This window comes from Schistocerca serialis, chromosome 4 (assembly GCF_023864345.2).
Source record: "Schistocerca serialis cubense isolate TAMUIC-IGC-003099 chromosome 4, iqSchSeri2.2, whole genome shotgun sequence".
NCBI lineage: Eukaryota > Metazoa > Arthropoda > Insecta > Orthoptera > Acrididae > Schistocerca > Schistocerca serialis.
Genome location: NC_064641.1, coordinates 885,493,622 through 885,509,227, shown reverse-complemented (window position 1 = coordinate 885,509,227; position 15,606 = coordinate 885,493,622). Strand labels below are relative to the sequence as shown.

The 15,606-nt window shown below is 40.3% G+C and overlaps 1 protein-coding gene across 1 annotated transcript; it reads right to left on the bottom strand.

Moving 5' to 3' along the window:
* Positions 1–7,926: 7,926 nt before the first annotated feature.
* On the bottom strand, positions 7,927–15,303 carry LOC126474830 (uncharacterized). Its single transcript, XM_050102305.1, has 3 exons — positions 15,250–15,303; positions 14,278–14,971; positions 7,927–7,949 (listed from the first exon to the last, which is right to left on the bottom strand). The coding sequence occupies exons 1-3, from the start codon at positions 15,301–15,303 to the stop codon at positions 7,927–7,929; spliced, it is 771 nt and encodes a 256-aa protein (XP_049958262.1).
* Between the last annotated feature and the right edge of the window lie 303 nt (positions 15,304–15,606).

Here is a 15,606-nt window from a genome sequence, read left to right as displayed (position 1 = left end):
CTTAGTTATGCATGCTTCTAAAGCCTTCCATTTGTCAACGTGCAACATATCTACATCTACATCTATACTCTCCAAACCACCATGGGGTGCATGGCAGAGGGTACATCCCATTGCACCAGTTATCAGCGTTTCTTCCTGTTCCTTTCATGTATGGAGCTCAGGAAGAATGATTTTCTGAATGCCTCTGTGTATGCAGTAATTTTTCTAATCTTTTCCTCACAATACCTGTGTGAGCAATTCATAGAGGGTTGTAGTATATCTCTAGAGTAATCATTTAAAGCTGGTTCTTGAAACTTGTTAATAGACTTTCTCAAGATAGTTAACTTCTGTCTTCAAGAGTCTGCCAGTTCAGTTCCTTCAGTATCTCTGTGACATTCTCCCACAGATTAAACAAACCTGTGGCCATCTGTATTGCTCTTCCCTGTATAAGTTCAATATCCCCTATCTGGTATGGGTCCCACACACTTGAGCAATATTCTACAATGGGTCATGTGAGTGATTTGTAAGCAATCTCTTTTGTGGTTTGATGGCATTTCCCCAGTATTCTACCAATAAACCGAAGTCTACTATCTGCTTTACCCATGACTGAAGCTATATGATTCCATTTCATATCCTCACAAAGTGTTACAGCCAAGTAATTGTAAGAGTTGGCTGATTCCAACAGTGACTCATTGATATTATAGTCATAGGATACTACATTTTTTTGCTTTGTGAAGTGCAAAATTTTACATTTCTGAACATTTAGAGCAAGTTGCCAATCCCTGCACCCCATTGAAATCTTATCAAGATCTGGCTGAATATTTATGCAGCTTCTCTCAGATGGTACTTCATTATAGATAACTGCATCATCTGCAAAAGGCCTGATTTCACTATTAATATTGTCTGCAAAGTCATTAATACACAACATTAACAGCAATTGTCCGAACACACTTTCCTGGGGCACATCCAAAGTTACTTCTACATCTGACAAGGACCCTTCATCCTAGGTAACATGCCATGCCCCCCCCCCCCCCCCCACACTGAAAAGTTCTCAATCCAGTCACAAATTTCAATTGATACCCCATATGATCACACTTTTGACAATAAGCACACGTGTGGTACTGAAATCAAGAAACACTGCATCTACCTCGTTGCCTTTATCCAAAGCTTTCAGTATGTCACGTGAGAAAAGTGTGAGTTGGGTTTCACATGATTGACATTTTCGAAATCCATGCTGGTTAGCATTGAGGAGATCATTCTGCTCAAGATATCTCATTACATTTGAGCTCAGAATATGTTCTACAATTCTACGACAAATTGATGTCAAGGATATTGGATGGTAGTTTTGTAGAACATTTCTACTACCCTTCTTGTAGACGGGTGTGACCTGTGCCTTTTTCCAAGAATGGGGCACACTTTTTGTCCAAGGGATCTATGATATAGTTTGAAGAGGGGCTAACTCAGCCACAAATTCAGTATAGAATCTGATAGGGATTCCATCAGGGCCTGGAGTATTGTTCAATTTTAACAATTTCAGCCATTACTCAGCACCACTGACCATAATACTTATTTCATTTATCTTTCCAGTGGTACAAGGAAAAAATTGGGGCAGTTCTCATGGGTTTTCCTTTGCAGTGGAACATTTGTAAATGGAGTTAAACATTTCTGCTTTTGCTTTGCTACCCTCACTTTTAGCTCCTGTCTCATCCATTAGGGATTGGACACTAACTTTGGTGCAACTGACAGCCTTTACATACAACCAGAATTTCGTTGGGTTTCTTGAAATTTCATTTGACAGTGTTCTGCTATGACAGTCATTGAAGGCATCATGCATTGCTCCCTTGACAGCTGAACACGTTTCATTCAGCATCTCTCTATCTGCAGCCCTACATTTTGTTTTAAACTTAATACAGTAATCTCTGTTTCTTGAGAAGTTTCTTTACAGTGACTGCAAACCATGGAGGTTCCCTCCAATTATGAACTGTTCTACTGTGTACATATCTATCCAGTGATTGGTCAACTATTCTTTTAAACTTGAGCCACAGTTCGTCTACATGCTCCTAACATATGCTAAAAGTTTTGAGTTCCTCATTCAGATATGACACTACTGATTTTTTTATCTAGTTTACTGAACTTGTATGTCTTTCTGCTTCTTTTAGTTGTCCTTTGTACTTTGATAATCATTTTTGCTACAACCGTATCATGGTCACTGGTACCTGTTTTGATGTGGATATCCTCAAAGACATCAGGTTTATTTGTTGCCACTACATCCAATATATATCAATCATGAGCGCAGTTCCTAACTATCTGTTCTAGGTAGTTTTCAGAGAAGGGATTTAGTAAAGTTTCACAGGATGTCTATATTTTATCCAAGAATTTCTATTAGGCCTTATCTTTTTACCTATTCCATCCCCTGCTGTATTATTTAAATATGACATGTATTGAAACAGATTTTAAATAGAATAAGTGAAATGTAAAACAGATCTCAAGCATATCGCACCACTTCATCAGGCTTTAATTTCCCATCAGGAAACACCTTAAATGAAACTTCTTATTGTACATTATTAACAGATATTAAATTTTAGGCTTTCCATGACTGTAAGTTATAGATAGGGATATCCTTGATTACTAGTATTCCATCTTGAGTCACAATATTTTCATTTTTTAATTACTGTCCAACACATTTTGTAGTTCCAACTCGATTTTCAAGAACTGTATACACATAGTGGGTGTTACATCTCCTTCATTCTTTCATGTAGCAGTAACAGAATGACAAAGTTGTTAGTTTTCTCATGAAACTAACAACTGTGTTGTTCTGTTACTTGTAGGTGAAAAACTAAAGCAGGTATAATGCCCATTATGTGTATACAGTCCTTGAAAATGGAGCTATTGCTCCAACATGCATTTGACAGTTATCAGAAAAGAAAAATATTTTAGCTGAAGATGGAATATTATTAACTGTACACATTCCTGACCCCTACAGCAACTTATGGCTGAGTATGGGTGAAAGCATACTGTCAAATGCAGCTATTTAGTCAACAGAACACAGCAAAGCTGCTGAACTTGCCTTCCACAATATAGTCATTGAGTTTGCTTTGCTCCAAGATTGGAAATGTAAATAAAAACAAAATTCCTGTAAAAATGCGTATTTTCTCAACTCCAAATTGTAGATTCCTTTCCTTTAATGTCTAATTAATAATTTATGAGGAGCAAATAAAATCAATTCTTAAGCATACATCACAATAAAACTGATGTACCATAATTGCCATAAACAATAACTTATAGATTGTGATATCCTTGAACATTTAAAAAAAGTTTCTATAAGTTTATTTGCTACAGTGATATATTCAATTTGTTGTATGCAATGTTTTCATCAAGAGAGTTCATTGAAGTAATATTTTATTAATTCTACATCTTTATTAAACTTATGCAGAAAAAATACAGGAAAACAGTTTCACGGAGGGTGGGGTGAGGCAGCTTTGGCAGTCTGCAGGGCTGCACAATCACCTCAGTAAGGCTCTGCTGTCAAGGGCGAGATTAAAAAGTGGAAAAGAAAGCTAATTGGAGGTGGGGTGAGGAAGAAAGAAGATGTGATAGACAAGGAATCTCCACCCTGAACTACCCTAATCTGTGTGACACCTTGTTCCCATACCCCCATAGACATGATATTCTTCAGACTTACAGAATGGAAGATATGAATTTTACTTTCACCAGCCCCAAAGAAACCCTAGTACACTCTTAATGTGTGGAAGAAATGATGACCTACCTGAACACTCTACTTCCTAAGCTCTTTTATCTTTTTTGAAGGTCTTCTGTGCTGGAGGACTGGAATTCAATAGCAGGTAAAAGAAGAGGAGGAAAAATATTAGGTGAACAAGGACTGGGTGAATGAAATGAAAAGAGAAGTCCACCTGGTAGAATTTTGCAGTGAGAATAATTTAATTGTTATTAACACTTGGTTTAAGAAAAATGTATTGCACATATGGAAGAGACCAGGACACACTGAAAAGTTTTCAGGTAGATTGCATAATGAAACAGAGATTTCAAAACCACATTTTAAACTACAAGACACTTCTAGGGGAAATTTGGACTCTGACCATGATTTATTGGATATGAGATGCAGACTGAAACTGAAGAAATTGCAAAAAGGCAGGAAATTAAGGAAAGGGGATGTGGATAAACTGAAGAAATTGGATATCCTTGAGGGTTTCAGTGGAAGCATTGGGCAATGATTAGCTGAAAAAGGGGAAAGAAATACAAGAGAATATTAACGAGTAACTTAGAGAGGTAAAATAGTGATGACAGCAGAGGATCAAATAGGTGAAAAGTCAAGGCCTGATAGAAATCCTTGGATAACACAGCAGATACTTAACTGACAAAAGGAGAAAATATAAAATTGGAGCAAATGAAGGAAGCAAATGGAATGCAGGCATCTAAAACATGAAATTCACAGAAATTGCAAAATAGCTAAATCAGGGAACAAACGCAAGGTCGTAGAAGCATTAATAACTAGAGGAAAGATAGATGCTCCCTACAGGAAAATTTTCCTATAGAAAAATTGAAGACACCTAGGGAGAAAAGAAAAGCAGCTGTATGAATATCAAGATCTTATTTGGCATGCCAGTACTAAGCAAAGAAGGGAAAGCTGAAAGGTGGAAGGAAGCCAATATTTTAAAAAGGGAACAGGAAGTGCATGAAGATGGGATGAGATATATGCTACTGCAAGGTATACTGAGAAGGAAGATACAATGCTGTGAGAAGAATTTGACAGCGCACTGAAAGACCTGTCATAACATGGCCTCTGGAGTAGGCAACATTCCTTCAGAAGCATTGAAATCCTCGGGAAAGGCAGACTCGATAAAACTATTCCATCTGGAATGAAAGATATAAGAGATAGGCAAAATACCCTCAGGTTCAAGAAGATCATAACAATTTGAAATTCAAAGCAGACAGGTACTGACAAACACGAATAATACCCAACTATCAGTTTAAACAACAGAAAGTCTATGTTGTAATATCAAGAACATTATGAAAACGGCTCATTACAGACAGGCACATTTAAAAGGCACTTACACATAAGCTTTCAGCCACAGCCTTCATTGGAAGAAGAGAAACACACACCACTCATTCACATAAGCAAGCACATCTCACTCACATGGCACCAACTCTGCTTCATGCTGTGCCACAGGATGGTCTGCTTTGCTCTTGGCCACAGATTTATGGTCAACTTTCATCCTGGTTGAAGGCCACTGCCAAACTGTGGCCAAGAGCAAAGTAGACAATCCTGTGGCACACAGTATACAGCTGAACATACCAGCCTTTATTTCAATGGATGCTTCACTACCCGAGCCATCTGGATCCTCCCCTCCACCACCAGCTTTACTGAACTGCACAGATGGAAGTTATCTTACAACACATTCTGCACTCCAGTAATTACCCCAGCCTCGGCCTATGTTAACATACTGTCCCCACATCCACCACCCAATAGTTTCCATCCCCTCTGTCCTATCACCTCCTCCCCATTCCTGTCTCCTATACTCTTTGTTTTCCACCCTTTGCAAATGCACCCACCCATCTTTCCCCACTCCTCTCCTTTTTCGCTCCATTTTCCCCAACACCCAGCTCCACAACCTCCTGACACTGCAGCTGTTGGCATTCTAGTCCCTGCACACTCTGTCAGGCAGTGCTCCTCTTCCCCCACCTGTACACTGCTACCCTTCCCCTTCCCGGCCCCCTCACAACTGCTGCTAATATGCCACATGATGTTTGCATTGTGGCCCAAACTGCTGGAGTTGATGGCCATGTCTGTGAGGTGTGCTTGTTTTTGTGCACAATAGTGTAACAGCATTGGGCACACACATATAGCTGTGTTATATTGCAATGCATAAGCCACTGACAACTCAGATCAGTGCGATGAATTTTTCTTGCAGTACGCATGCACCCTCTGTGTGTGGTACCTCTGCCCCCCAGAACATGCATGTGAGACTTCAACAGAGGGTTATACACCATAAAACTGTGCATAAAATCAATACTACATGCAGCCCCCAGTTTGCCACAAAGTACAGATACTGGTGCCTGATAGAGTACAAGCTGGCAAAACAGCTATTGATGAACTAGTGCAAGCTGGCATCCTTCCAAGCACATTTTGTACCGGTAAAAGACAGAATTTATAGATTTTGTGTTGATGATTGGGCTCTCAATGCTCGCACAATCCCTGGTAACTATCTCATATTGAACATTCAAGGGCTTACTTACACCATAGCAGGCACTACTGTGTTTAGTGTTGGTCGAAAAGCTTAGCTGCAAATTCCTATGGCTCCTGGGGACATACATAAGACAGTGATCAAACACAGTACGAAATCTATGAATTTTTGTTTATGCCTTAAGTTTTGAAAAATCCTTCATTAGCAATATCCTCTTCAAGTTTCCTTTCTATTATGCATATGTCAACGATAATTTGGTCTTTTTGTCCTCTCCATAAGAACATGGGGAACACCTGACCTCCATTTTTGGGACTCTTGAACAATTTGGCATGATAATAAACAATGACAAATGTCAACTTAGGAAATCCCAAGAACATTTCTGGGCCATTGTGTTAGTCATAATGAGATTCTCTCTGCAACCCAGCCCACATAACTCTTCCGTCAGCTACCACGAACTGTGCCGAATTCTCAGCATGATTAATTTTTACATATGACACTGAGTTCACACAGTATCCATACAGGCACCACTAACCACGCACCGACTGAAAAGCAACGCAAAGTTCGGCGATGTCTGGTTGCAGACTAGCTTGCAACGCAGCTCCGCACACGGCGCAACTCTGCAATGAGAAACTGCAGTTGCCGTTTGCGAGCGTGGAGGAGAAGGAGTATTGTTTGTTGTACCTGAGAACATTTTGACTACACAGGACGTGTCGAGTGCAGATTCGAGCACAGAAGAAGATGTGGTCCTCTATTATTATTACTTACGAATGAAACAAAGAAGGAAGTTCTGGGTTCATCCACACATTCACAGAAACAAACTGCAGGCTGTTTGTAGCAGCAAAGGAGCTGGAACAAACTGATTCGAAATCCATTGCATTTTATAGAAGAAGTAAATATTGCTACAGTGATTTGGTACAATTGATTACTTCCGCCATAACATAGCGAAATACGAAAATGAGGGAATGTGTCAGTGGAGAAGAACGGATATTAATCACTTTGAGGTAAGAGAGTTCTGATTTATATTGTACACAAATAATAACAGTTTATTTTAAAGTACACACCGATTACTGTGTTTTATAAGTAATTTCCCTAACTAACTTTCAGGCTGCGTTGTCAGTAGAATCTTCCATTGATTGTTGACCAAATGCTTGGCGTCTACACTTGAATATTTTTATTTGTTGCTCATACATTTCATCCAGCTCAGACAGCAAGCTAAGAAGAAACAGTTTCGTATCTTCTCTCCGCTGGTTGCGTGGCTTAAACTGCTGTGAGTCGATTTTGGGCTTCTTGGCTTTAATAAACTCGATGAAACAACTGTCAATTTCATCAGCTTTAGAACGTCGTTATATAGGCTTTTTTACTTGTGGATGAGAACCAGATGCGACATAGAAATTTCTGTCAGTTGGAGACCGTTCATATTGGCTATCCTCATTAAGCTCATTAGTCGCAGTGTTTGGTAAGTGTGGTAACAGTGCTCCTGGCGGACGTGTTGGTGTTGACGAGGATGACGAAGCTGAATATGGGGATGCTGAGAAGCGATTTCTTCACTGTTCACAGCATAAAGCACATTTTCTTCGACATGGAGGATATTTGGTAAATTTCCAGTGGCAGCAGAGGTTAAGGATTTCACAAACGGTAATGCAAACTACTTTGCTTGCGTCAAATAAAAAGGATTCTTTGTCTTTGGCCCACTGCCACTTGGAGGAGGTTTGAGGTTCTGCACAAAGTCCATTCGTAAATTCGTTCACTTCTCTTTGCATTCAGGCACTGAAACAAAAAAAAGGCCTATCTCTTAAGAACCAAATAGGTAATAAAATGTAGAGAATCGCTAAATAAATTAATAAACTAAACTTACACATAGTTTTTCATTTACAGGTACTTGGCTACTGGCTGCACATTTGTATCACTTTCATTGTACTCTGCACGAGGAGAGATCATCATCGGATGAGTAGTAGCAGACACGTATATTTTGGGATGTTCTCAAAGAAATGTATATGCCAGTTCCAAAAAGAGAGGACTGGAGGAAGATTGTCGAACGTCTTTATCATTTATGGAATCTTCCGAACTGTATTGGAACACTGGTTGGCAAGCATATAAAATCGAAAAACTGGCGAACAGTTACAAATCATACCACTCTGTTGCGCTAATGTCCTGCTGCGATGGTGATGGATTACTTACTTTAATAGAGACGGGTTATGCTGGGAGAAACAGTGACGGCGGAATTTCGCGCAACAGCAATCAAACACTGGATAACATATGCAGGCCTTGATACTCCATCCCCATTGAAATTAATGAGCGATGAGAATGATAACCCATTTCCCTATTTTTTGTAGATGATGCGTTCCCCTTTTCAGGCTACTTAATGAGACCATTCTCTAAAAAGTGTCCCGATAATGTGAAAAGAATTTTCAACTTTCGCTTAAGCAGATGAAGGAAAACGACTGAATGTGCATTTAGAATGGCTTCAGGGAAGTTTCAAGTTTTAAATGCTCAGTACGTTGCAAGAATCCTGACAGAGTGAATGATGTTATCAAAGCCGTTCGTGTTCTCTACAATTACATACGCAAACGTAAAGGTGTAGAACACGCATCAACACACTTGCAAGAAAATCATGAACCCACTAATGACGCTGCAATATTTCAAGCAAATCATAACGTTTCAGTCTGTGATAATTCATCGGCAACTGCATTAAGAAATTATTTAGCAATTTAATTTTCAACCCCACACGCCTCTCTTCCGTGGCAATGGAACTACTGCACTTGAATGTTCATTTCATGTTGACTATAGTTAAATTCTGTGAATGAATAAAACTTCACTTTAACGTGTTGTCGATTACTTTTATTTTTAAAACCTGGACGTGATTACTTTTATACACACTGAAACGTGGTGATAGTGATTTATGCTCTTTAAATCATTTGTATTTGAACACAACTGTACTTGACATATATCGTGGATTTATAGGATGTCTGTCTTTTCCTATCGTTTTTAGGTTTGTTTGCGCACAACAATGTAATTTTACAGAATGGCATTGCCGCACAAAGAATACGCCAGGTATGGTTCAAATGGCTTTGAGGACTATGGGACTTAACTTCTGAGGTCATCAGTCCCCTAGAACTTAGAACTACTTAAACCTAACTAACCTAAGGACATCACACACAACCATGCCCGAGGCAGGATTCGAACCTGCGACCGTAGCGCCTAGCGCCTAGAACCGATCGGCCACTCCGGCCGGCCGCCAGGTATGATTTATATATATATTTTTTGTACATTTGTTCCAACTGATTGATTGGTAATTTTATTCTAAACAACAAATATACAGTACATTACATACCTGTCATATGAACTTCTGTTCCGACTAAACTCCACGCCTTGTCTGCCAAATCTCTCCTGCAGTGGCCTGGAAGCTTGTAATTATATAAAATTGGATGTTTTTCTACTTCCCGCACAAAAGTCATGTTTAAAAGTTGCTCGTTCATCTTCAGAATTACGTAAAACAAAGCTGATGCCGAGGACACGAGACAACTCGGGTCGCTTGCAACGCGGGCGCCGAGTCGCACGCAACTGGTTGACAACGCGTTGCTAGCGATGTACCGGTGAGTCTGCAGAGCCCCATTTAACAATATAGGAAATGGCTCGGTTGCCAACTGGCGTCGGCAACTGGTTGCATTTGAGTCTCTGCGTGTGGGGAGGGCCTCACAAATATACTGTGGCGTGTCGCAAAAGCTGTCAGGCACCGATACCACACTGCAACACACTGCCGTCAGGTTGGTTGCCAGCTCAGCCCCTGCGACATTCCGGCTCCGCCATTTGCACCGCGGCCTTCAGAGGGCCTTTACGTACACTGGACCAAAGCACAGAGGGCGTGTAAATCAGCAAGAGAGGTCGCTCCTACCATGAACCTTTGGCTACATCCGTCAATGTCACGTGCAGCCAATCAGGAGAAGTGTACTTCCGCCGTGCGAGTATTTTGGAGCGCGCACACGCTGATCGTGGCAGTTATGATGCAGCCAGCCGAGAGAAGAAGTCTACTCCAGATAGAGCGCCGCCTCGACCGCACGCCACCTTCACCGCCAAGGGACCTCGGCAATGTGCTCACGCGCCTGTTGTTATTGTGTCACACTGATTTGGCAAGACTGCATATACTGTGAACTCATACAGATTATAACTTACGTGTTAGTCTGTTCCTATGGGCTCCGCTCATGGAGAGCAAGAACTTAAACATTTGTCAGTCAAACTAGCAGAGAATGAACTCTGACTGTAGAAACTTTCATTGTAACATTTCCTCAACCACGCCTTTTATTCCAAGTACTTAGTTTAGTTGTGAACTAATTTTCCTGTTAGGAACTAGTTACAAAGTTTGTTACTATCTTCTGATGGTCAGTGATGACCCCTTGTGGTGAACTCATTGTGTTCTTAAATATAGAGTGTGAACTACATGCTCGTGCTTTTCTTGTAGAAGTGTTCCAACTCCAGGGTACTTCACACTGACTGGCAAATGTACATGCAGCAAGCATGACCCCACTTCGACTCCTGAAATGCAACAATCATTCAACGAAATTAAACTCAGTTTATCGCATGCTAAAGCATTATCTCAACCATTGTTCACAATTCCATTGACAATCACTTATAACTCAAACAACACTCCGATCAGAGCAGTGATTCAGCACATAGTAACAGGTGAACAAGAACCATTGCATTTCTTCTCCCACACGTTAACAGTCTTGCAGCGTAAATAATCAGGTTATGATAGAGAAATGCTTGTGATATACAAATCAGTGCAGTATTTCAAGAATGAGATTGAGGCCAGATCACTTACCATTTATATCAACCCTCATCCATTGTCGGATTCTATGTGTAAACCTGCAAAAGACTGATCACCGCACCATTTCCAACACCTTGATCGCATTGCACAGTGTATGATCGATGTCTAACACCGAAAAGGAGTGGACAATGCCGTTCCCAACTACCTGACATGAGTACATGCACTTTCAGTTGATGTCAATTATGGTGAGCTGAACAAGCCGCAATAACATGATGCACAAATGTACAACCTCTTATTAGATACCACAACAGGTTTGTAGCTTGAACAGTGCACCATTCCAGGTTCTGCTGTACAAGTCTGTGATGTCAGTAAACTGCCTCTGTCCACCAGTCCCACTCAGTGTGTGTAAATCTATTTTTCACAGTTTGCACCTAGGGGTATACACCATGGCCACTACTCCCACTCAATATGTGTAAATTTATTTTTCACAGTTTGCACCAGTTGCCACATCTAGGAGTATGCATGATGACTAAATTAGTAATCAAGCTTTGCGTTTGGCCAAATGTGAAACGTGACTGTACTCTGCAGATGCAAACCTGCATAGATTGCCAACGTTGCAAGTTGGACAATACACAGAGCTGTCACTCAATAGATATGAATCACCTAAAGGCCATTTCCAGCAAGTTCATCTTGAGCTGGTTGGCCCATACTCACAGACAGAAGGCTTCTAATACGTTTTCTCCACCATTGATTGTATCACCCAATCGTCGGAAGCCATACTCTTGTTGGACATCATGGTGGAAACGACACACTCATTCTGCTAGCAGACTTCGTTTCATCGCCAGAATCCCCAGAGACTAAGGGGCTCCATGCTCTTGTCAGTATAGTGAAACAACACATTGCACGATTTAGAATACCACACCCACGGGCACACAGTGTACTAAAAATTTTTGTACACAAAGCTGTGATTTTCCCATGCTGTAGTCTGAACTGTGTTGCGCACATCTTACTTCGTTCCTCACAAAGTTCTCAGATGAGGAGCTAATATGTTCAACATTTAGCCACATGGAAAGCCTACCAGAGTATCAGTAAATCGCCTTAAACCCACGACGATTTCCCACGATACCAGCAGCGCAGCTGATGCAGAGACAGTCTAGTCCATGACACTCCTCATGTCACCCCCGGAGCATGACAGAGCATTGGATATGAACAACGTGTTTATAGTCAGCCTCGTCGTGCAACTGCTCCAGCCAGATAATATACAAGTAAAACTGGTGGACAACGTTATTGCTTTATTGTGGTCGAAGGACAGCACTAGGAATGTCAAGTAGACAATGGTTTTATTTCCAGGCTGTCCACTTGTAGTTACAAACTTCCCAGTGACGGAGAGGCAGCAGTGATACATCAAGATTATGAGCTGACAGGTTCGTTACCATCACAATTCGGAGGTTACAACAATCATTTCAAAGTATACAAGCAGAATCTGTTGTTACTACACCCACTACCCAATCACTTCTGCAGTTCAGTATCTCACCAACACAGATTAACAATCCAGCTATGGCTGTCACTGTCAACCTCGACCTTACCTAAGCCAATATCTCTGTATTCAAACAAGACGGGGATCATCACACCATGTTATTTTCCCTCCCTTTCGACAAGAAAGGGTCCAATCATGCCCTGCATAGCAAATAGCCATGGCACTGTTGGTCATGCACATATATGCAAGAAGGACCACACCTGCTGCTACCTCTGGTGACCTTCTTCTCCTAGTGTTCAGTACTCTCAGGAAGGACTCCATGGTGACCTCTCCATCAACAGCGATATAATAAGACCATTTGGTCAGTAGTTTAGCCCCTTGTGAGGAGATACTCTTCGGTGTTTTCAGTTCTCTATGAAGAATTGTCTAGCACTAGTTTTAGTTTCTGCCACTAGGTGGCACCACAGTCATCCTGCTGCAGTCGCTGTTGGTATGAAATTTAAAAATACAAAATGGCGGTTGGTATAATATTCAGAAATTTGTGGGAAATTCAAATCAGGCCAATTTTCCTGTGTACAAAATGGTGAGAAATCTTTTTAAAAAACGGGTGGGAAATTTAAAAAATACAACTATCATAATGTGTGCCCAACCTCTCTCCCCCTTCCCTCCCTCACCCTATCTCTATCGTAGTGCAATATTAGAAATCCAAGTTGATGGAAATATACCAATTATATGCTTTCTACCCCATCCCCCTCCTCTTTACAACCACTCAGATTTTAATATTTAAATGATGAGGCAGATATGTAGTAAAAGTTATGTAAGCTCAACATTTAAGTCACAGGCACTCACTATTTCCTTGAAAGTCAAAGATATTCATTATTTCTGGAGTAAAAATGGTGTCAAGTGACGTAATTTAGATACTCACTATCTCCTTGAAAGTCAAAGGTATTCATTATTTCTGGAGTAAAAATGGTGTCAAGTGGCATAATTTACATCCAGATTAATTGTGTACTTTATACCCCTCCCTCTCCTCTTTCCAACCAATTAGAGTGTAATATTAAAATGATGCAGATGTGACACCAAATCCATTACATTTACAGAAGAATGTGTGAAGACACATTGCATAATATACCATCTGCCTCCCACCTCCTCCAGTAATAGCCTAGAATTTTAGGTACCATTAAAAAGAATGAGCCAATTAAAGTATAGTCATCCCTCCTGGGTTGTAATCAAAAGTATCTTGACGATCTGAATTATTTATAAAAATTGTATCACACACTTCTCTCTCTCTCTCCTCTCCGTCAATCAGAACCTAGTATCACAGTGGAGTCCCATCTGGGCTGTTCTCAAAAGTACCTGAACTATTTGTCAAAAAATATCTCTAAGTTTTTGGATTGCATGAAAAGAATAACGCACTGTATTTTCATTATGGACTTCCAAAAAATCGATTATGGACAAGCTCACCACTCACACTGGTAAATTTCATTCAATGAATCGCATATACCATTTACTGGAGCGTATAGAAATGTGATGACGTCCCAATAAGCTGTCAAGCAAATCAACACCTCCCATATGACAGTTGTATTCACGTATTACTGCTGGGCGTTTCACTGTTTTCTTTGTCTTTTCTTTCCTATCAAACCTTTCAGTTGCTCCTTCTGGTTGGGTTCCAGCAAATGTAGATAATAAACACACACTCTTGTTATCTTTCCACAACAAATTGCTGATTTCGACATTAATGTAGGTCGTGCAGTACTCTACCGAAAACCCTCTTTCTTCTATTTGCACCAAATCATCATTTGGAAGTTTACACTGAGGGATTCTATTCCTTCTGACAGTGCCCAAACTACGAATACCTTGCTCAGTCAAGTATGAAACTAGTGGAAGGCTGGTGTAGTAATTGTCGAAGTACACTTTGTGAAACACACCTCTTGGAATCTCTCTGCACAGTCGGACAACTGTATTTCCTCTAGCTCCCAAGTCTGGTTCATGATGAAGTCTGTCTTTCAACTCATTTTCAGCTCCAGTGTATATTTCGAATTTATAGGCAAATCCAGACACACCACAGACAACAGATAATTTACAGCCCCATTTATGAGGTTTCTGAGGCATATACTGCTTTAGGCGATGTCTAGCCCTAGTGGCGCACATCTGCTCATCAATTGATAAACATTCTTCCATAGGAACAGAAAGAAACTTCTTCCCAACTTCATCAAGAACTTGACGCAATTTGTACAGCTTATCATATCTGCCAGCTTCTTTATTCAGTACTTGCTTTGAGTTGTCATTGAAATGTAAATTACCTCGATTTTTTTCAAACATGTTCAATGACAAAGCTTTTTTTATCATATCCACACCAACTGTCTTGTCCCAATAATGTCTTATGTTAGAGTATTTGCACACAGGAGTAAGAATACAGATTCCAAGGAACTTATGTAGATCATCATCTGTTATATCCAGTGCTTTGCTTGGGTCCTTCGAAATACTGTAAGGAACACTCTCATCAATAATTTTCTTCATTACTTCCTTGATAAAAAAGTACGCGAAAATCTGAAATGAGGTGTCAAGTGCTTGTAAAAATTCAGGAATGCCCCTACAACCAACGAACTTCTTTTGGTGTTCTGGGATATTTAGAGTTGTTTTCCTCCAAATCACATTTCCAGTTTTCTTCTTTGAAGTATTTTGTTTCGCTGATTTTGGCTGCTGTACTTTATCTGTCTTTCACTACTGGAACAAGGTTGAGGATCCACTTCATAGGCGCGCAAACTTTCTGTTGACTGAGTGCATGCTTGTTTGTGAAACTGTGCACTGACGGCTGGGTCACTCACTTCTTGAACTTCAGATTCTCTACGTTCATCACCTGATAAGCTATCAAGCAACATGTTCACAAAGCCATTTTCACCAAGAATATTGTCAACACAAGACTGCTCTTCAGATAAAGCATCTCCAGCTGCTTCCAATAAAGATGACGTTAACTGTTATTCCCTGCGCTGTATATCACTGCTGTTTATGTTATTCCCTTCAATTTACTCAGTATCACTTCCACTGTCTAAATCTAAATCATCCTCACTGTCACTTGGGGCACTACTCAATAAGAAAGAGATGCCCTTATCATCCAATTTTCTCCTAATTCCTTTCTCATCTATGTAGTGAACTGACATCTAGAAGGAAGATGAAATCATTAT